The sequence below is a fragment of the Dermacentor variabilis genome, chromosome 7 (genome assembly GCF_050947875.1).
Source record: "Dermacentor variabilis isolate Ectoservices chromosome 7, ASM5094787v1, whole genome shotgun sequence".
In the NCBI taxonomy this organism is placed as follows: Eukaryota; Metazoa; Arthropoda; class Arachnida; order Ixodida; family Ixodidae; genus Dermacentor; species Dermacentor variabilis.
In genome coordinates, this window is record NC_134574.1 from 161,457,264 (window position 1) to 161,478,128 (window position 20,865).

General features: G+C 50.7%; 1 protein-coding gene across 2 annotated transcripts in view; it reads left to right on the forward strand.

Moving 5' to 3' along the window:
• numb (NUMB endocytic adaptor protein) overlaps nt 1-20,865 on the forward strand; it is a 96,172-nt gene that overhangs the window by 22,682 nt on the left and 52,625 nt on the right. Inside the window, exon 1 of one of the 2 annotated variants that reach the window (XM_075699949.1) lies at nt 18,190-18,911. The exons of the other annotated variant lie outside the window; for it this stretch is intronic. Within the exon in view, the coding sequence (XP_075556064.1) occupies nt 18,848-18,911 (64 nt within the window). The 5' untranslated portion in view covers nt 18,190-18,847. Of the gene's footprint in view, nt 1-18,189; nt 18,912-20,865 lie in introns of those variants that run through there. 2 annotated transcript variants of the gene reach the window in all.

Sequence of the window (20,865 nt, forward strand, 5' to 3'; positions counted from 1 at the left end):
AATTTCCCGTTAGGGAGTATCGTAATCGTCGGTGATCTTTTTTTCTTCTTCTGAAACTCTAAAGTTTTGACTCCCTGCGTCCGTGAATCCCGCCCAGCCTTGCACGCGAGTCGCGTCAGCGGCAATATTTTTAGATGCTTTTTGTTCGTCTCCGTGGCTTTTCGTCGTGAGGACGCGTCACGTCCGAGAGTGTTAAGAAAATAAGTAAAATATTGCCAACACTAGTCCATACGTTATCTGCGGTAACTTATGCAGACGACGGCACCGCCGTCTATCGGGACTAGTATATACGCGACCAGTTTCGAGTATATGAACGCTTGTACTGTCGATTCTTCTTTGTCCTTATGTGCCGTGCTTTCTTCATTTCACCATGGATTCGTGCCAATTCCAACGTATTCCTGCACGTCTCGTTTGCGTTCTTGTCTGAAATTTGTTAATTATACATTGTCGTGTTTTCGGAAGCGTAAAGAAAAAACGCGATTGTTGTTATTTTTTTTCAAGTGCTGGGTTTTTCGCAGTTCAGGATGCCGCAAATGCGAATTTCGCATTGACCGATCGTATAGCGGCTGCTACGTTCGCATTTGCGAGCACCTATGGAAGAAGACTGAATTAGTCTTGGCATCACTGAAAACAAGTTAAGCAAACTAGAATTTTTTTTTTCGTGAAACGTTCTTCTTTTTCGTGTCGGAGCTCGTATACTCATCAAAACAAAAGTGGCGAGCAACCTAGTGACGTGTTTGACGATCTACGTTTTTATTGGTTCCGCACCCACTCCGCATATATGTTGGAGCTCAGCACCTGCAAGCATCGAAAAATCGCTGGCACGATGGAACTGGACACGTGCGACGCACGCGCGAGATCGCGAGCGAAGTCGCACCATGCGAAAACAGACTGATCTCGTCTTCGAAGGAGCATGTATGCTTCGCTATAGCTCTGTGTTTTTTTCTAATTGCATGCAGGTTACCGAAAGACGCATCATAACTCAGCGACGCGCCTGTCTCTTCTTCGGCGGACGTCCATTTCCGTGCTTCCCCATCACCCCGAAAGCTTCGAAAACTGCCCGCGAAGGCGCCCGCCGAATACGCTCCCGTCTGCATGGTCGTCATCCTGCTTCGGTTTACGCCTTTCCGAACGTGCGCGCGCGCGGAACAACGAGTCCGCCCCCGCTGATGGAAGTTGACAGCACGGACGACGGCGAGGCTTGCAGCTGCGGGACGAACGAGCTATGTTTTTGTTCCGTCCTCGTCGTCGTCGATCAATGCTGTATATCACGACGCTGCCGCCGAGCAGAGCAGGAAACTGCACGTATATAGTGCTCGCCGCATCATCTGACAGCGCGAGAGCTGGACGCGTCGCTCCCGTATAATATTATATGCGGATGTTGCGCCTCTAAAAGGATGGCCCGGGTCGTCTGCGCCTCCCTAGTACCGTGCAGTGTTTGCGAAAGCTGTGGGAGGCGTTCTGTAGTCCATCTCGCAAGTCGTTTGCAGCGCTGCCGAAGGTTCGAGGCGGGTGCTAGCAATATCCTTGCGCAGCGGAACACAGTTCCGGACGTAGCTCTCCGATTATTGGCAGAATTAGGTAGTTTTCTTTTTTCTTGCTATGTGATACTTTACAACGCTTCGTGGCATACTATGGATTTTCGGGCATGTGCATCGTATACCGCGAATTAAGTAGCCGCTGAGAAGACGACGCAGCGCGGATGAATACATCTGGAGAGACATCCGGCCTTCCTGCAGCTTCCGTAGTGCTGCAGACGCCGGTGGCACGCGTGGAAGAAAGTGATGCTCGAGTTGCGACAGCGTCGATTCTTTGGTTAGTGCCACGGGTCGGAGTATTCGCAGACTTCCCTAATCAGAACTACAGAGGGAACTGTGGCGATACAATCGCTAAACAGTCGTGGGAAAAATGGGTGGTTCCACGGCCGCTCGATGGAGGCGGTTGATGGAGGGGCTGTGGTAGTTGCATGGATTTGTCAAAGAATATTCGCGCCTGTAACTGCAGACGTTCTTGCGGCCTTATTTAACATGCATTTTTTTTATGACTGGTCTCCAAAATATGGCGTCCGTGACGCGTTTTCGAAACTGCGATTGCTTCCGGTGCGTGCAGTCAGCAAAAGCATAACCTTAGAGATTGGTTTCTGTTACCCGGTGCAAGTCGTCACTGGGTCATCCATGGGTTCGCACACCACCTGTTGGCCTGAAAATTTCCAAGCAACCGTGTTTTTCTAAATGCATGAAGGCATTGAGACTCTGAGCACACGCGTAAACATTGCCAATAAATAAATTTATAACGCCATATTTTGTAGAAAATGATCTATTTGCAAAGTCACAAAGTCGTATGAAGATAGAAAAACGTAGTTTAGGCGAATCCATGTATTCAATTGAGTCGACGACTTTATGCGAGTATGCTCTTCACCTTTCACTGTGTCCATTATTCCTTCTGTCTACTGGAATGACTACACTACATCATGCCCCTATTTCCGTGCACTGTCCCTAAGTACTCGTTTGCTCTGCTGACCGAGGTGTCAGCCTCCCAGTTATAGTGGAATATCGCTGTTCTCGTCAGCAAAAATTTTGTCTTCCTTCTTTCCCACTTTCTTTTGTCAGCTAGTAGAATGATACTAACGAGAGAACATAAGCGCCGTACCGTATATCTAGCCTTGTCTGTTACCGTTCTCAATACGCGGTTATGGCAGCAGCTGTCGTCGTCAACCCATCTCGCCTCGTCGTCTGCTTTACCGCCCTCGGGAGCTGTTGCGTTTCGCCTGCGACACGTGGTTTTGCCGGCGCGACTGCGGCGGGGCGGCAGACATTTTGGCCCGATCGTCGTCGCCGCAACGCTCCCCGCCAGGTGTTTCCAGGCGCGACTGCGGCGATGCGACCGCATAGGGATCATCCTCTCATTCCAGTCATTGTGCCCGAAACAGGCGATGCCAAAGCAGGGATCATCCTCTCATTCCAGTCATTGTGCCCGAAACAGGCGATGCCAAAGCAGGGATCATCCTCTCATTACAGTCATTGTGCCCGACCGGCAGCGCTACAACAGGGTGCTACGAGATCGAGCTCGACATGGTGCTACGGCAGCGCTACAACAGGGTGCTACGAGATCGTGCTCGACATGGTGCTACGGCATCGCTACGACAGTGTGCGTCACCATTAGCCCATTGTACATTCACGTGCTCGTCTTTTGAGGGGTTCCTTCTTGCCCTCAACTGCGAGAGTATAAAAACAGCTGCCCCCGGACGCCAAGAGGAGGGCTCCGATTTCTTCTGTTGAGTGAAGTGCTCTCCCGTCTCTCTACTTCGGTCAAACCTGACCGCCAACTCTTTGCGATGTTAAAATAAACAAGTTGTTTTGTTGTTACCAGTCGACTCATGCTTTGCCGGGACCTTCGGATGCTTCCAGTTGTACCCCAGGCCGCCAGGCCAACGCTACCCTTGGGGCTTGCGACCCAGGTACAACCACGGGCGTCAGCGCCGAGTTCCCAACAGATCGTACCAGCGGTGCGATTCCAAACAGAGCAGACGACGCGGACGCCAGACGCTTACGTTGCGGACGAGAAGCCGAGTGCACTCGATATCCTGATTGGCTTACATGAAGTCAGCGCTGCACGAGGTATACATAGCTTCCATACGCACTGCATGGTTTCCGTGAGGCAGCGTAGTGCAGGCGCTCAGCACATCTGGGAAGAAGAGTCCGTGGCTGTCAGTTCTCTTTCCTTTTTTGTGTGTGTGTCTGTGTTTTTCGCTCAGGTGTTACGTGGGCTAAGCTCATCTGTTTCGTTCTGCTTCGCTGCGTTGTACGTGCGCTCGTATTGTGCCCTGAATGCATGTCTGTGCGTGCTTGTTTAGCGCCGAATGTATGTCTTCTCGGGAACATCTGCTGCCTCGCGAGCGTTCGTTGCGCTGTAGCCGCGGTAACGACAGACCGCCTGTCTCGCGGCGAGACGTGAGCGATGTTTCCAGACGTGGACCCATTGTTCCGAACTCGTACGTGTGTCGAATGAAAAGGTGGGGACTTCGCTATACGCTGTACTACAATACGTTTATTCGTATATTTGGAGAGGCACGACGGTGGGATAAAATAAAGTTTTCTTTAGGCGTCTTGGCGAGGCTCTCAGAAGCGATTGCAGAGCATATACGTGGTTTCGTAGAGTAAGCAAAATCGACGAAAACGGAAAAAAATTTCAAGTGCAAGACAGTTGTGCACTAGCATGGCAGTTTGTGTGTCCTCGTGTATATAGCCAATGACAAAGCTTTAAGTGCGGTGTTATTTGGCTTATATGGTTTCTTAAGACGTCTGGCGTGCGATGTTCGTCAATCTTACCATCATCGGAAGCTTAGTATGCCACGAGGGCCAATCAGAAAGCATTTCCCCCGCCCCCTATTTTTTATTAGCCAAAATAAGGTGCACAAAGGTAATTACAAATATACGTACTATTCCGCGTACCTTAAACTATTTTCCCACATAGTCCCCACACCGGTTCAGACATTTGTCCTATGGCAGCGCTAAATTTGAGGTGCCTCTGTAGTAGACCTCGTCCGGCTGACTGTGGAACCACCGTCGGACTGCTGTTTTAGCTTCATCCTTGCACGTGAATCTCTGTCCTACGAATAACTTATTCAGCGGACCGAAAGCGTGGAAATCACTAGGAGCGAGGTCCGGACTGTATACTGGTTTTCACCATGGCATTCCACGCGGGAAATGTCAGTCAGCGACGTATGCGGCCTCCCCGAGCGCTGATTGCCATGCAAGTCTTTACGGCCTTTTGCGAACTGGCGACACCACCACCTCACACTTCTCAAAGCGAGACACCTTTCCTTATACGTGGGCTGCATTTCTCTGTAGATTTCGATGGGCGTTCGTCCCAATTGCTCCATAGAAAACTAATCACTCTTCTTTGCTCGTACGCCGTGGGTGTGTGAACATGGAGGAAGGAAAAAAGGAGGGAGCATACCGCAACACGATTGAAGCCAAGCTGGTGGCCCAACACGTGATCGCACGTCAAAGTATGCGGCTGGTTTTATTGTTCCCGCTCTGCCGAACAAGCGAACAGGGCTGCCGAACAAGCCGGTAGAGAATAAAAGCTACTGCCATAGCTACTGGGAACCAAACGTCTCAGCAAATCTCGATTCTTGCTCCGTGACCTGGACGCAAGGGATCACGTGTTGGGCCACCGCTGTGGCTTCACGGAGCGCGCTCGCTTGCCAAGGCTGGCTGCGTGACGTAATGCTCTCTCCTATATTTTTGCTTCCTCCATGCCTGTGAAGCACAACCGCCATCTTCAACAACTAGCAGCAGCGCCGTGCCGCGTAGCTGCCGGCAGATAAGGCCGGGCCGCTCCAAGAAAGGTCCACCGCTGGGAATGGATATGTTGACTTCGCATTTACAGCCCTACAAGTAGGTGTAAATACTTTCTGATTCGCCCTCGTAGAATGCGCACAATGACGGAAGACTGGTGGCGTCAACATCTCGAAATTTCCGCACCAACTAGCTCACCGTAGTGTCACACGCCACGGGCCAAATGGGTCGTGTCTCCTGATTGGAGAAAATTATTGGCTCACTGCCGGACGTCCAACCGCCATACGTCCAGTGCAGTTAACTGCTGAGGAGATAGCCTCCGAGATCGGGTGGGGCGCTGTTACCACCGCCTAATCTCTGAGGTCATGCTTATTAAGGCACTCACTCATTTGATCGTCCGAGCCTCTCGGGCCCTTTACGTCCAGCCGTCTAGATCTTTGGCGACGATCGCGATGGACAGGTGGGCAGGTTGCGCGCGTTCCTACTTAGAAATCGGCAGCCTTCTATGCAAAACTCGGTCAGCAGGCTTTTTTTCCCCCAACCATCTTACTTGCCATTACCAAGGTGGTGTCGTTCTCGCATTGTAAAAGCCGAGGCGCGTGTTTTGACAGCGTGGAGGGCGCATGGAAATAGAAGGCGCGGCTTGATTGTGTATTTCGTGTCGCGTATGTCAAACGAGGCGTGTGGAAAAACGCACTTGCAAGATTTTGCAAACCGTTCCATGAGGCGAAGCTCTGCACACCCAGGCTCCTTGGCCGCCACGCGGCTTCAAGTATAGTGCGTTACTGGTGCACACAACTAGCCAGCGTGCCGTATACGATGAATATCGCCTCGATTGATACGATGCGCTTTTGGATAGATAGGCTCGTTTGGCTCTGCAGTTGCCGACAGACATTGTCCATACGTACGGGGGCACATTCCGGGGAGCCCTCGTCTCTGCGTGGCCGCGGCTCTCGACGGCTCGCAATATCCGGCGGCCTTGTGCGCCTTCCGTGTGCTGGCGGGCCGTTTCCCGTCCCCTCTTGGCATACCACAGGGCGAGCAAGGCGCGTCGCGCGCTGGTCTTTCAGACGGCGACGAGCCGGCCAGCCGCCCGGTTGACATCAGTCGCGCAACGTTAATGAGATGCAACAGGTCCGCGCAGGCGCAGCGCCTGCGTCGAATTACCTGGGGTTTCGGCAGGGAGCGAGCGTCCGGCTGCTGTTTTTCGTTGTGTAGGCTGGCAATGTTGTCGTTCGCAGGCATTTCTTCAGGCTTGCACGTAAACTGACCCCCTCGGGTTACACACCGGTCCACCAAGCGCCATGTCGGCCTTATGTGGACCTCGTTGCGTGCCTAAGAAAGCTAAGGAAACGTCTCCTTGGCGGAAAAACGGCGCTGCTATTTTTCTTTTTCGATCGAATAATTGGAAGCACCTTGAACTGCTCTGCCACGGCAAATCACTTCTGCAGAAATCCACGGAGAGGATGAAGTTTCGTGAAATGCGAAGATTGTCACCCACTGAGTTAGCTTATACTGGCTGGCTCTGGTGTGATGCACTGTTGGGCTTCAAGGTTGTGGGTACGAGTCCCGGCAGCGGCGGCCGCGTTTCATTAATTGGGGTCGAAATGAAAAAAAAACGGCGATGGCTTAGCTCGGCTATACCAGGATATACGTAGCGAAAGCTAAGGCATAGCGTGGTTAGCCTTGGTTAATGTTGATTGCAAGTCCAGGTTAGTCTGGTTGTTTAGCTATGTTGCGGCGTTTAGCTGGTCGTTCGGCGCGCTGTTCGTCTGTTTCCTGGGCGATTCGTTTCCTCTTCATCTCGTTCCGATGTCGATTCCAGGCCTCCTCCTGCTTATCAGAATTGTCGGCGTCCATACTGCCGCCTCAACTGTGGTTGCGGCGCACGCGAGCTCTCCTTTTCAATCCGCCGACATGTTATCAGGCATGAGACGCAGCTGGCGAAGCGAGCTGAGGCGAGCGCAACGACAAGGAGCGCGGTGTGACGTCATACTAAACGGCGGCGGCAGAGAGGCGCAGCGCTGCGCAGCGGCGGAACACCTGTGGCTCGGTGCTACTAGTGGCGCATGCGCAGTAGTGACCAGGGAGTGAGAGAGAAATATCCGCCGCGAGGTGCGCATTGTGACGTCATGTGCCTTCTCGGAGCACCGCCGCGGCGAAATCGCAAGTTCGCGGCCAGTAAAGTTCGCTTTAAAAAAGGCTGGTGTTAGCAATTTGTTGGTTGAACAGCTGTGGTTCGGGCAGCGATGCACGTTTAAGCTTAATTTCCCTCTATAGGAGCTTTCGCTTTCCTTCTTCGCATAGTTAATTCACCGATATATGAAGTTAATTGTACCAAATAAATATAAAACGAACCAATTACACTTCGTTAAGATGGACATTAAAGAGAGGCGCTAAATTAAAACTTTCAAGGTATTTTTTTTCTTCAGAACTCTCTTTGTGAATTCAGACTGACCTGGCTCCGCCAGAGCTAATTGAGCGAAGCATGACCGTGCGTCCACGTGGTTTCTTCGCTTTTGCAGCCATGCCCACTGCCCGTCCCTAAAGAGCGTCTGCTACTACTCGCGGGCTCTGCGCATGCGCGTCGATACCGTGACAGCACGACGACGGCTGAGGCGTCAACATCGCGGTGAAACTGAACTAGGCCCGAGTCACGTCTAGGGGGCTATGCCACAGAACACCGATATGCTGCTATGTGCGAACAGACCGTCAGAATCCATGACGTCACGTCGAGCCGCCGCGGGAACTTCGAGGCGGCGTCTCTAGTCGTCGCCACCCGTCTCTAATTTCTTGCGTCTTTTCTGGCTTACCAAGCCTGGTATCTCTGCACGGTAGTTATCACTTGTTACCGTATAAGGATAATTTACAGGTTAAATATTTTTTTGTGGCGCTTCAACTAAATTTCCGGACCAGGACGAATTCAACTAAAAGGTCATTTCAAACTAAATATTCCGGACCCGGACGAATTTTTCCTCAACTGCGAAGCGTTGTTCCTGAGAAACCCGTATGGGGTTTCCTTTGTAGCTTCGTGCTGCATTCTGGTGTATAGCAAATTTTCCTTTCATGAACATTCCTCCACCTTGCGGCATTCCGCAGAACTGATTTGCCGTATTCCACTAGATGTGCTCCTCGTAATCGCGCTACCGACTCATCGTGCGTGCCTCATTCGTTTTCCTAGCATCCTGCTCTGTGTTTGCATACTGCTCGCTCTGGAGTTCCATCCAGGTGTCTGTGCGCTTACGTGCTCTTCTACCACCCGCCGTGGTTGCTCAGTGGCTATGGTGTTAGGCTGCTGAGCACGAGGTCGCGGGATCGAATCCCGGCCACGGCGGCCGCATTTCGCCCCCACCGAAATGTACTTAGATTTAGGTGCACGTTACAGAACCTCAGGTGGCCGAAATTTCCGGAGTCCTCCACTACGGCGTGCCGCATAATCAGAAAGTGGTTTTGGCACGTAAAACCCACAATTTTTTTTTTTTGCCTCTTCTACCGTCTTCGTTTGTCTGTGAGATATCTGCTCTTCTATTCCCCCGACTACCGCACGAATGCAAATGTAAGCATCATCTGCGTCAATGACACCGTGAAAGTCGTGCGGTCGGCTACAAATGCATATACAAAAATGAAGCCTGCGCCATCGCGAAAACAAAAAGACACTTTTTATTATTTTTTTAATTTTCCTTCTCGATGTCCTCGCAGACGAATATGATGCTCACTGGGCTGCGAAATTTACGTCTCGAAGTCTTATCCCCGTCCTCAATATTTGTAAATTCTGCAGCCATCTGCATATGGGCTTGTTATAGGAGGATGTCCGTGTCCCAGATTTAGTTTCCTCGAGAAAGATATGTACGTATGTCTGAGGACTAATCCCGTGTCCTAATTGGCTGGGCAATTAGCATCTCATTGCGCTTTTCCAACGTTCGTCGTATCTAACTGTACGTGAATGCTAGGACTAATCCCGTACATCCGTTCTAAATTGTCATATGTAGTGGTAGCTGGAATAGGAAAAAAAAAAACGAACGATTCGTCAAATTGTCTTTCGGTAAACATGTAGGAAATCTATATACATGCGTATAGTAGGCTCAGTGATCCGAAGTGCCTCTACCTTCTGTTTGTTCCTTCGCAATCGCTTTTCTAATATGAAGTGTTAAGAAAATTCTGCCATCAACTATAAACTCCGTATTTTCGGGAGAATTATCTGTGCATTCGCTTTATCTCCCCTATTATTTCAGTTTTTTACTTCCCCTTACCCCCCCCCCCTTCAGTGCAGGGTAGCATGTCGGAATCTCTTCCGGTTAACCTCCCTGCCTATTCCATCCCGTCTCTCTCTTTTTTCTCCGTGAACGAGTCTACAAAATTTTTCATAATAAAGCGCTGCAGAAGTCCCCACAGCACGTTGCATGTAGACGTCAGCAGTTATACGCGTAATCAAAAAAAAAAAAAAAAAAAAAGAGAGAGAGAGAGAGAGAGAGAGAGAGAGAGAGAGAGAGAGAGAAACGTCTGTATAGTCAATGCCGGCCGGAAAGGAAATTGGTTAATCCTTCCTAAGCAAAAAGCAAACGAACAACAACAAAAAAAAAAGTGTGCGTTGTGTGCGAGTCCTTCGTGGGCCCAGCTGTTGAAATCGCCTGCTGCCTTGGCACTCCTCCTCCGCTCGGTGGCTCGCGGCACCTTGGGCTGAGATAAGGTCGTGCTCTCTTCCGGTTCGCGCTTCCGCGCTTTTGTCGCCGTCGGAGACAGCGAGCGTCCCAATGCCCGACGCGTAACCGCAGCCACGCCCGCTCCATCGGAGCGCTCCTTGCGTGTCTTCGTGAAGCGGCTTTTTCGATCCGCTCCTCCGTGTCTCCTTTTTCATATACGGGGGCGAGGACTTGCGGAGTCGCCACCTGTCGGAAGCGCCTCTCTTGCGTAGTATGAGGGATCACGCGGCGCGCTCCTCGTAGGTTTCGCTTACGGCGCTCAATAAAAACACCACGCGACAGCACTCCTGGACATTTATGTACGTACTCTCAAAACGAGGGGAGTTTTTGACTGTCGATATAATAATCTTGGGCAAACTGAAAGCACAGAATCGTTTACAGACGCTATCTCTTTAACGAATACGTACACGGAACGCCACTGCGCGCGGTCGCCGCAATGGAGTCTCCCGAACCGGCTTCTTGCGGGAAAGGTAGGTAAACGCCGAGAGTAAACTATGTGAAATATGTTCTTATAGTGGGCTGTCGGTATAACCAAACGGGCCATAACAGAATGAAGCCTCAATGCGATAGTCGCACGGGTTCGCAGCGACCTACTGCGCGTCTGCATGCATGTCCGCGCACAATGTTTTGCTTTCGCTGTGAGCGCGTTTTCGCAGCGTGCCGTGAGCTTTAGGCCGTAGCATATGAGCATATGACACTACACTAACAACCATTGTTGAGGGGACGCTATCAGAACTGTTCAAAAATAATTTCGTTATTTATAGAGACGTCGCCGCCTACAGCGACTGTGATAGGTGCCGTCGCGACGATTCAGTCTTTTTCTGTCTTCTAAAATCTTGGACATATCAATATTATTTCTCAAGCTGCGTCGCACTGTATGTTTATCGGTCTTCTCAGCGTGCGATCTCCCTGTGCTTCATTTTTTTTTTTTTTTGTAATCCAGTGCATTAATTATAACACAACATGACCATATGTCATGCCTTCTTTATTTTTTAAATCACATGGGGCAGGTAGCAGAACCTAACTTAAATTACTCGATGAGGCGGATATTCCTTCCGCGAGCCATCAAATGCGTAATTAACTGATTGATAAGATATCGCCAATTGAGATTTCACTAATTAATTTACTTTGCAGCGTAGGAATTGTAGCTAGCGAGTTTGAAAGATATATCGACTTGAAACGAATTCTGAGGGATGGCACTGGTTTCGGGATACGGGCTGTCAAATTTGCGGTAAAAAAAATTCATTGCTATTCCACATATTTTTCTTATTTTAAGGAAAACGCTGTCGTATGCATTGAAGCACGATGCTAACTGACACGCCAGTGTAATGTGTTGCATACTTCGGTAAAGAATATCTCGAAACCGGTGTCATCTTGACAATTTGTTCCATGTGGGTCCGCCTTGCGAATTCACTGGCTACAATTCGTTACTTCCTATACGTGACGTAAATTAATTTAACGTTAGCGGAATTATTCGATTTATTCCATTAAGCATTTCGATTTCTTGTAAAAGTAGTGCCCGCGTCATCAAGTAGTTTAGTTCCAAGGGTTAGTAGAATTGTGCCATCTGCCGCAAGAGATATTTAAAATTTTGGTGCAGCTGTTTCGCCTCACTATTTCGCCTCACTGGTCAGAACCATTCGCGATCCAATACCGTAGCTACTGGTTTCTTTTGATACCTTTTTTTTTTTTAATCAAAGAACTCCGCTATAACATACTAGTTCAGGTCGACCTCTCAGCTTTTATCTCATAATAAATATCTCTCTGTTTTCTCATTGTGCACTCGTGGGAGTTTTAATTAGTTCATACTTTGGTTAATGCAGTACATTCTCGCTAGTAAATATTGTCTCACTATGCTGCATGCGAATCATCGTGTTAAGCGGTCTCACTACCTTTTTAAAGCAGTGAAAGATATCTGCGTATAAAGAACTGGAGTTTCGTTTCGCGGCTGTCGGTTCACGAGTGCGTGGACGTTTCATCCGGCTACAGCGCCGCAACTGGTCCCGTAAAATGCCGCAAATGCGTCCCGCTGGTCCTTCGCCTCTCTGATGCGTGGCGTTGCCCGATCGGAGGAGAGTGGGAGCGATGACGACGACGACCGGATTGCGCGTGTATTTTTTGTTTGAGCGTTTTTTGTTTTCCCCTCCCGCCGTTGTTCGTCCCGGTTCTCGACGGGCCGCCAGGTGGTCGTCCTTGACGGTGCTGACCGCTCTGCCGGCTTGAGTTGGCCGGGACCGGCTTTGCCCCGCCGGGCCGCTTCTCTCACGCTTCTTCGGCTAGTGGCGCCGCCTCGTGACTGGCGTCTCTACTGTTACTAGGCACGGAACCTTCGTTCGCCCGTGGCCCCCGAGATGGCGCCAACTGTCAGAGTGCCCAATCTCGGAGGCCATGGTTTGCCACACAGTTGCTAGAGGGAACTTTGGCGCGGCCGTCTCGCAGCTACCATGGGAATGATCGTTTGTCACGGAGGAAGCGGTTAGTTTTTTTATTCGTGCTGGAGGCTTTGAACGTTCTTCTGACGTTATTTATTGCGCTTCACATTTCTAATTTTCCAAGCACTCCTAGTTTTCTGAGAACAGCAAGGCAATAAGGCTGAGTGCGCAAGCGTAATAATGTTCGAAGGGTTTCATTTAGAACTCAGTATTTTATTGAAAATGATACGCTTCATAAATCCATCCTGTTTTACCATTGTGCACATCGTCAAATACTGCCGTATTGTCAAATTTTGTAATTGTGACATTTTGAACCAATCATAGGAGCCGTAGCAGCCTTATGGGCCAATCGGAGCTGACAAGTTGGCTAACTCGACAGTGTGGCGAAATTCGGCAATATTCATGATATAGCACTCCTTGCTGAACTGCCACACCTGCAACAGCCCGTAGACGCCACCCGCACCACAGTTCCGTCTAGTAATTTTTGATGCGTTAGCATTAGAAGTGTCAAAGTGGGAGAAAGAAAAAAAGTGCATCTGTGTTAAGTGCGGGAAGCCGGTCATGTGGTAGAAATAGAGAGGGGGTGGGAGAGCACAGAAGGACGTGCACATGTACGTGTGTATCTATATACGGAGCAACTGAGCAGACCGCTTTCAGTTGCACTTCGTTCCTCGACGAGGCAGGACGTGTGTCGATTGAGCTCCCGAACAGAACTTTGCAATGTGGTGAACGCTGCTTAAATCACGGATCCGGAACCTCGAAAGAGGTGCGACGTGTCGCTAACGCATTTTTCTCGCATTTGCCGCTAAATCATCGGCACTGAATTTTTTGTAGGAGGAAACTCTGTGGTTTGCTATGTAGGCATTAGGCGGTGAACGAACGTTTGGGTCGAAGTTATTCTGCACCCTCTGGGAATTTCTCTAATCATAGCGCCCACTGTCACGGCACCCACTCGTGAGCGTTCGCGTACGTTCACACTTGCATCGAGACGCACTCGCAGCTGACAAACACGTGAGAGTGCATGCAATTCGTGTGAAATGTGGCAGGTTGCGCATGTCTTACGCGTTGGCGAAAGCGGCTCCTCAAGCGAGTGAGCTGTCCGCAGCAGCAGAGACGTGCTCGGATTATTCGCTTTGGTTCGAATTGTGAGCTTGGCGGTAGGTTTGAGCAGCATTCAAGAGGTAGTGTATCATGCCTGATCATTGCATTGTAACGGGGCTAACATATGGAGCCGATAGTTTAAGCTTAGCTTGGGGAGAAGTTGGGGACCTCGCGACGAGCGATGGAACAAAAAATGACAGGAAGACAGCCGTGTGAATGAGAGAGCAGACGGGCGTGACCGGTATTCTAGAAATGGATTTAGGCAGGCCGCGTAATTCGTATGGCAGATAACCGGTGGTCCATGAGAGTTAGAGTTTGTGTCGAGGGGAGGGAAATGCGTGGAACTTCCTGCGCTTAAAATTTCCCTCCTCTTCAACTTTCGCGCACCGAGCAGTAACGCCACTGCAATTCTCGGAGAACGCACTGGCTTCCGCGTGATTTGTTTATCCCCGAGAGATGGCGCCACCACTTTCATAGCGTGAAGCCATAGAGTTACTATATGCGTGAAGCACGCGTGAATTCTCGCTGGGACTAAACCCTCCGTTAGAGTTACTATATTGACACTATGCGTGAAGTCTCGGTATGACAAACAGCTGGCGATGCCTCAAATGAACGTCTCGTCTGAACCCTCCGCCCCTCCATCCACGCGCCAGCAAAACGCGCATGGAGGGGCGGACGGCGGCTGCGCTTTGGTGTTCTTATTGTTTTCATTTGTTTCCGGGTTTCGCGCGATTTGTTTATCCCCGGCAGATGGCGCCACCATTCTCGTCGCCTGTTTGAAATCTCCTAGCGCGGGCAAGAGCGTGGAGAAGTGAGCCGCTGCTTGTAGTATTCCGATTCCTCCGTGATTCCGATATACAGGGACGATAGTGCGCGGCTGCGCCGCTACGCGCCGCGCTGAGACAGCAGTGTTTAGCAGTGTTGCTTGACGGCGTACGCGACGTGGGAGTTTTGAACTGCCGCCGCGAACGGGTGCCGAACCCCGCAGAAAGCGATGTTCAACGGTCCGGTGTTGCTATGGCAATTATACGGACACTCCAGGCACATTTTTGCATTGGCCGTGATGTTCCATATAAAGTCCACCGGCAATAACACCGTTGCCGCGCGTCTTTTATGCTGTATGTATGAGTGAAAGCACGCGAGGGGAGCGCACGATCAAGGCTCAATCTGGCGCGCGCGAAGGCCGTAGGGGGATGAGAAGGGGGGAGGGGCGGCGGCGCTGTGCTCCGGCGGCAACTGTTACACGACCCACGAAGGCAAAACATATATGGCGGCAACTGTTATACGACCCACGAAGGCAAAACATATATAGAAATGCGAAGGCAACAGATATATGGAAACACAGGGGAAAATAAATGCAGCTATTATGAAACGCAGAGCGCCATGGGAATACAATAGGTACGAGTAACTCCGGGGTATGTGGAACGGTGTAATGGTTCCAGGACTTACTTCTGGAAATTCGGTTGTTTGCTTGAAGTCAGGGGTACAATCAGGACTCGATGGCAACCAGAGGTTCGTGGGACACCTCGCATTGGGCGCTCACGGGAAGACTACAACTGAAGCTGTGCAGGGTGATACGAGCTGGACAAGTTTTGAAGTGAGGGAATCTCCGAATAAAATTTATTACGAAGAACGACCGTGGAATATGGAAGAACGTGAATGGGCTGGGAGAGTGTTCAGGTATTTGTACAGGAATAGCATTGATTCACCTTGGAGGAAAAGTACTAAGAAGCTTACCAGTAAGTATGCGGCCTGTAGGGTTAGCAACACAGCAAAGAACATCAAGCGAAATGCACAGAGGCTGAAATAATCTCACGGGTGGCGGCAATGGAAAAGAAACCTACCAGGAGTAACTGCTTAAGAGGAAAAAAAGTAATCCAGAAAAAAAGCAATGTATAACTCAAAGGGAGGCTCGTTGCTTTTCGAAGCGATATCTGGATGCCTTGAATACGCTGTTAGGAACGGCCTGCAGGGGTACTGCTCTGCAAAGCTATTTCAGCCCGCTTCACGTGCTTCGATCGACCCGCGGTGCTGGCGCCCTTCGGAGAATCAGCGAGGACGACAGCGCTAATCCACCATGCGCCTCGTTCGGAGAATCGGTGACGACAGCAGGGCGGGCCACGTTTGGCACCCAACGTATTGTTGGTTGATTTGCCGGGTCTTCATGGTCTCTCTCGGCAGCAAGAAGAGCTTCCCTAACAAAAGGGTGCTTTGCGGTACGCGGGCCCCTGGATTCGTCACAGGTTGCTGACACTCGTGGCGACTACAGGAGAAAGACAGCTCTGGAATTTAGAGGCGCAAGACAATGGGCAACTGGCAGCCGCGCTGCGCGGGTCAGCTCGGGGAACCGACGCGCCTTTCAAGACTCAAGATAATGGACAACCGGCGGGTCAACTTCGATGACTGGTCGAACGGTCCTCTCACCTAGGGAACTAGGGACCAATGGAGTGTTTATAAGAGGCTGTTGTCGGCTGCTAGTGTGTGCTCGTCGTCGTGCTCTGCTCGTTATCGTGCTCGTTAATGTACTCGTGAGCTGTGTGCTCGTAAGCTGTGTGCTGTATGCTCGTCTTGCGTGCTCTATTTGGGAGCCACGCTAGACTGTAAATGTATCTCTTGTTTAAAATGTAAATACTGTAAATAAACCCTGTACGCCTAGTTCCTCCCAAGTTCCTCTCTACGACCTTCAACTCTTACAAATGGTGGCAGTGGCGAGATCGTCCGACAACTCCTACAACTGGATGCCAGCGGGGGGATCGTCCGACAACTCTAATAACGGACCTATAAAGCGAGATATAAGAAGGAAGAAGACGCATGTGCTTGCTGTGGTAAAGCTAGGGAAATGATGGAGCGTGTTTTATTATAACGTGAACATATCTGTCCAGCGCTCGATTTAGGCACCACTGGCCTCGTTGAAGCCCTTGGGTTCAGCAAGAGCAGCGGAAAAGTAAACATGTCCGCAATGGAGATAGTAAGAGGCGATTGGAAGATTGGTGGAAGAAAAATAGGGAAACGACAAAAAACGGAGACGTAAAAAATCGAAGTTCACAATAGGGGGTCAGAAAACTTGGTTATGGGTATTCAAGAGCAATAGCAAGAGCTTGGTGGTGCAACCCACCGCCCCGTTTTAAAGGGGGCGCTCATAACATCCATCCATCCATCCATCCATGCATCCAACTGTGCATTTCGCGCAACGGAAACTGCCGATTGCGGTTCAATCTCGCGTGCAGGAAGCGAGGGGGGAAGGGGTGGGAGCTTCGACTCCGCCACCAAGTGCGCACTTTGCACGGTCGCGCGCGCCGTTTCTTGAAAGCGCACTTGGTTCTCGCTGCTCTGGTTGAAGTGATAGACCGCGCGAAGGTCATTTCGCTCGCTGCTGCTGCCGCGCTTGCTCACACCAGCGTTTTGAGTGTCCGCGCTCATCGATTGTGACATGTTCATGTTTGCTTGTGTGCGCTGACACCATGCTTGTTAATTCAGTTGGTGAGCGAATGTTTCCGAGTTCATACGACCGATAAAACTACTGTGCTTGCTTTGTATAGCTGTCTGCTAATTTGCTATCGCAATCGATGCTTCGCCATTCTGGTGAAACTGCGACATTTTTTTTGTTTCGGAGACGAATCTAGTTTGTTCATTAGCAGAACAATTTCACTTCGTTAAAGCTGTTTTACGTACGTGAATCTCTATGGGTATTTGAAGGGGAATTTCATTTACTTCGTTATATCCATTATTTCGTTGTATCCCGTTTTATTACGGCGAGGGTCGAGTGTATGGTAACTCAAAATTCGTCTGCACTCACTCACGCTGGTAACCACATCCCCACACTCATTCGCTCTAGCCGGTACCCACCAATGCTCACTCATCAAAGGGGATATTCTGTAGTTGCCCGCCTGGTGGACATGCCCATTTTGCCCGCTGCTGAAGTGCTGATTGGTTGGGGGCGCCTGTCTGCTTCTGACGCGTACCGCAGCCCAGCCAATCGAAACTTTAGTGGCCTAATTTCGCTGATACTCGCGTTGACTGGCACTCACTCTTTATACGACCACTCAAACTCATCGGCTCTCGTTCACGTTCACCCTCACGTCAGGTCACACCATTTGTCACTCGCTCACATTCTTTCCCACGTCTGTGAAATGAGTATGGAGCGACGAGTGTCAGTCACTGTACTCGTGAGTGACTACGCCGACCCACGGCCCGGAGACGTCTGTGAACGAATCGCGCTCAAAGGCCCGCTTGCGTCACGAAAACCGGCGGTTTTTGCATCGTGTGCGGGCCAGGGTTTGCTAAGCTGCGACAGCGAGCCGCCGAGGAAGCCCCGAAGCGCAGCACAGCCGCGGAACGCTAACGACAGGGCTGTGATTGGCGGAGGGAGCAGCGTTTTATTTTTGGGACCCACGTGCTTGGCGTTGCAGCAGGAGCCGCGGTGCTGTGTTCTTGCGTTTCGTTTGGGCGCGGGTTGCTCCCGTGGCCCTGGGCGACCCGCTCTGCCGCAAAACGTTTTCTTCGTATCCCCGTTTGTTTTCTCTTCTGCGCCACGTGCGGTGACAGACGGGCCGCAGTGTCGGGCCTCGTGACGTCGCCTCGACGCCCGTGTGACGTCGGCATTGACGTCACCCGCGCAGTCGATCGCTGCTGGTCGAAGCACACGCCCTGCGCTCCCGTTCGGGTTCGGCAGTCTTTTTTCGAGGGGGAGCGCTGAGGACGTTTGTGGGGTGCCGTGGTCGGGGGGGCTTCTGGGACGAAGTGCGCGTTAGGTTTCGGTGCGGGAAGAAGCCGGAAGAGTACCGCTGGGCGCTCGTGCTGGAGGAAGTTGTCGGTGCGGAAAGTGTGCCCCGGTGGCAGTGGTTGTGCGGTGAAGGTGTCGGCGACGCGTCGTCTGCTCCGGCACAACTTGGCTCAAGGGCGTCGTCTTCCTGCCTAGATAGCTTTCCTGGTGAACTCCCAAGAGCTCGGGGAAAAAAAAACATGAGAAGACGGCGCTTCGTCGTGCGTTAAAGTGGGCTGAATTAGTCGGCGGTAACGACTAGCTGCGTTCTTTTAAATTTGCCTTTTAGTTGCATTTCGTGGTGCCGTGTGCTGCTGGCGCCGCGCGCGCGGGAAGTTTAATAGAACTCGAGAAAAAGAAGAACATCGCCACCTCCTCATCTACTTTTCCTGTGATTGCGAAATGTTCGCTTCGTGCGGGTGTTACGGCCCGTGAAGAGGTGTGCCTTTCGGAACGTCCGCGACCGTTTCGAAAGCTCGACGTCACGGCCTAACAACGGTTTAGTATTCCGTCGACGTTTGTATAGAATACCAAGACCGACGTGACACCATGACGGCCGTGCTGTCAGCTCTGGGTGACGTTGGTGGCGCTGCCATCGGCGTAGCCGGCGTGGGTAAGCCGAGTGCTTTTCCTTAGCACGCAGGTGTAGCACGCAGATATACAAAGTTGGTTCTTTATTCTATGGATGTAGCGCAGAGGAGGCGAAGCACCCACTAGCAACCGGTGTAACCGGCTGTCATTCCCGTCACTTGCTCGTAGACCGGTCTTCCCATTGGCTGCTGGTCGGCGCCTCGTCTTTCACCTTCCTTTGCGCCATTTCGTGTACATGCTGCGGCTTTTTGTTTTTTTTTTTTTCTTTCTCGCGTGTGTCTGTATGTGTGTGTCAGATGAAGGTGAAACCGTACTTTGTCTTCGTTTTGTGGTGTTGTCCCGCCTTCAGCGTGAGGTGGTCAACGTGCAAAGGCGCCTTGTGTAGCATTAGCCAGCTGAAATAAAGAAACAGTTATACAGCTAGGGCTATATAACGGTCAATAGTGATTGAGTGTTGGCTGTAGAAGCGTGCTTCAATTTAACCCCACTGAGCAATCTCGAGATGATTCCTCAGTAGAAAATATTTATGTAGAACCAGGCGTGCACCTGGTTCTTGTCATGCGGTGCTCATCGTCGCTTGAAACGCATGTTGTTTGGGCATGTTGCCACCAATTGACTGCGCCACGTTAGAGCCTGGCCCCACGGGAAAAAAAAAAAGAATTGAAGAAGTGATTGTTTACGGCTGGTTGTCTGGTCACCTTGGCTTTTGCTACGTTTGTCGAACAGCCAGGCTTTGCGACGCGGTTTGCACACATTATGCGAGAGAAGCATCGCTGACGAAACTTGCTAAGGTTGAAGACTGAGCGTGTTTGTATAGCATATTAGAGGTTGGATTGCGCAACATTCTGACGAGACACACAGAAGAGAAACGCACATCGCAGAGCGCTCTGTGGTGTGTGTGTTTCTCTCCTGTGTGTCTCGTGAAAATGTTGCGCAATCCAACCTCTAACATCGCTGACGTTTCAGCGACTGCATTCCAGGAGATTACAGCCGGTGATCCTGCGAAACCTGCGAGAGTTGACTTAATCCTCCTGCGCCCGTATAGCCTTCCCGCGACTATGCTACCGATTTTTTATCATCGCGAATTCCACAGATTGTGCGCTCCTCTTGTTTAATTTAGTCGCCCGTGTCCATTGTGTAAGCTCCTGCTTTTCCACGTGCACTGTTATACGGAGGTGCGGCGAACAGCCGAGTGCTAGTGCAGTCACGAGCAAAAAGTCTAGAGACCACAGATATGCCACCACGAAAATTTATTAGTCTTCGCAGCCTGTGTAGATGCATGCAGGTTTAAATCTAGTGGTATACGGTCCACGTACGTTCTATATATACATATGTAATCCATCGATACATTTCCACGTTTCACGGCTGTAGTTTTTTTGCTGGCGCCATGGTCTCTATAGATCGACTTTTGCAGTCGTGTATAGTCAAGCAACCATAATGTCTTTTTTTTTTTCCATGCCTCCAGACATCATGTTGGTGTAAATTTAGATTTTATTTGATTGTGCTCGCGGATGGCTTAAAGTGACCCTCATGAGTCGGGGAGAGTCTGTGCAAGTGTGAGTTAGTGGGCACGAGTGTTAAGACCGAGAAGTTATCCTCGAGTCAGAGCGAGTCAGAGTGAATTGGAGTTGGATGGATGGGTGGGCAGTGGGGGAGGGGGGGAGGGGGGGAGGGTTGAGTCTGCGTGCTCGAGCCTACATCACACGTAATTTCATTTGTTTCTGGGTCCATAAGACTTTATTACGTGATCGATCTTCGTGTGACGATGAGCGCGCGCGCGTTCCCGATCGAGCGAAATCGGACTGTGTATTCTTGAGGGGAATGGTCGAGCCTTCTCATCGTGGACAACAAATGCGTGAATTTGTTGATGCAGTAAGCTGCATCAAACTGGACAGAATGTGATGCCCTTCTCGAATAAAAAAAAAAGGGGGGGGGGGTAGGAAGGGCCTACGAGTCCATGAGCTAGAGTGAATATG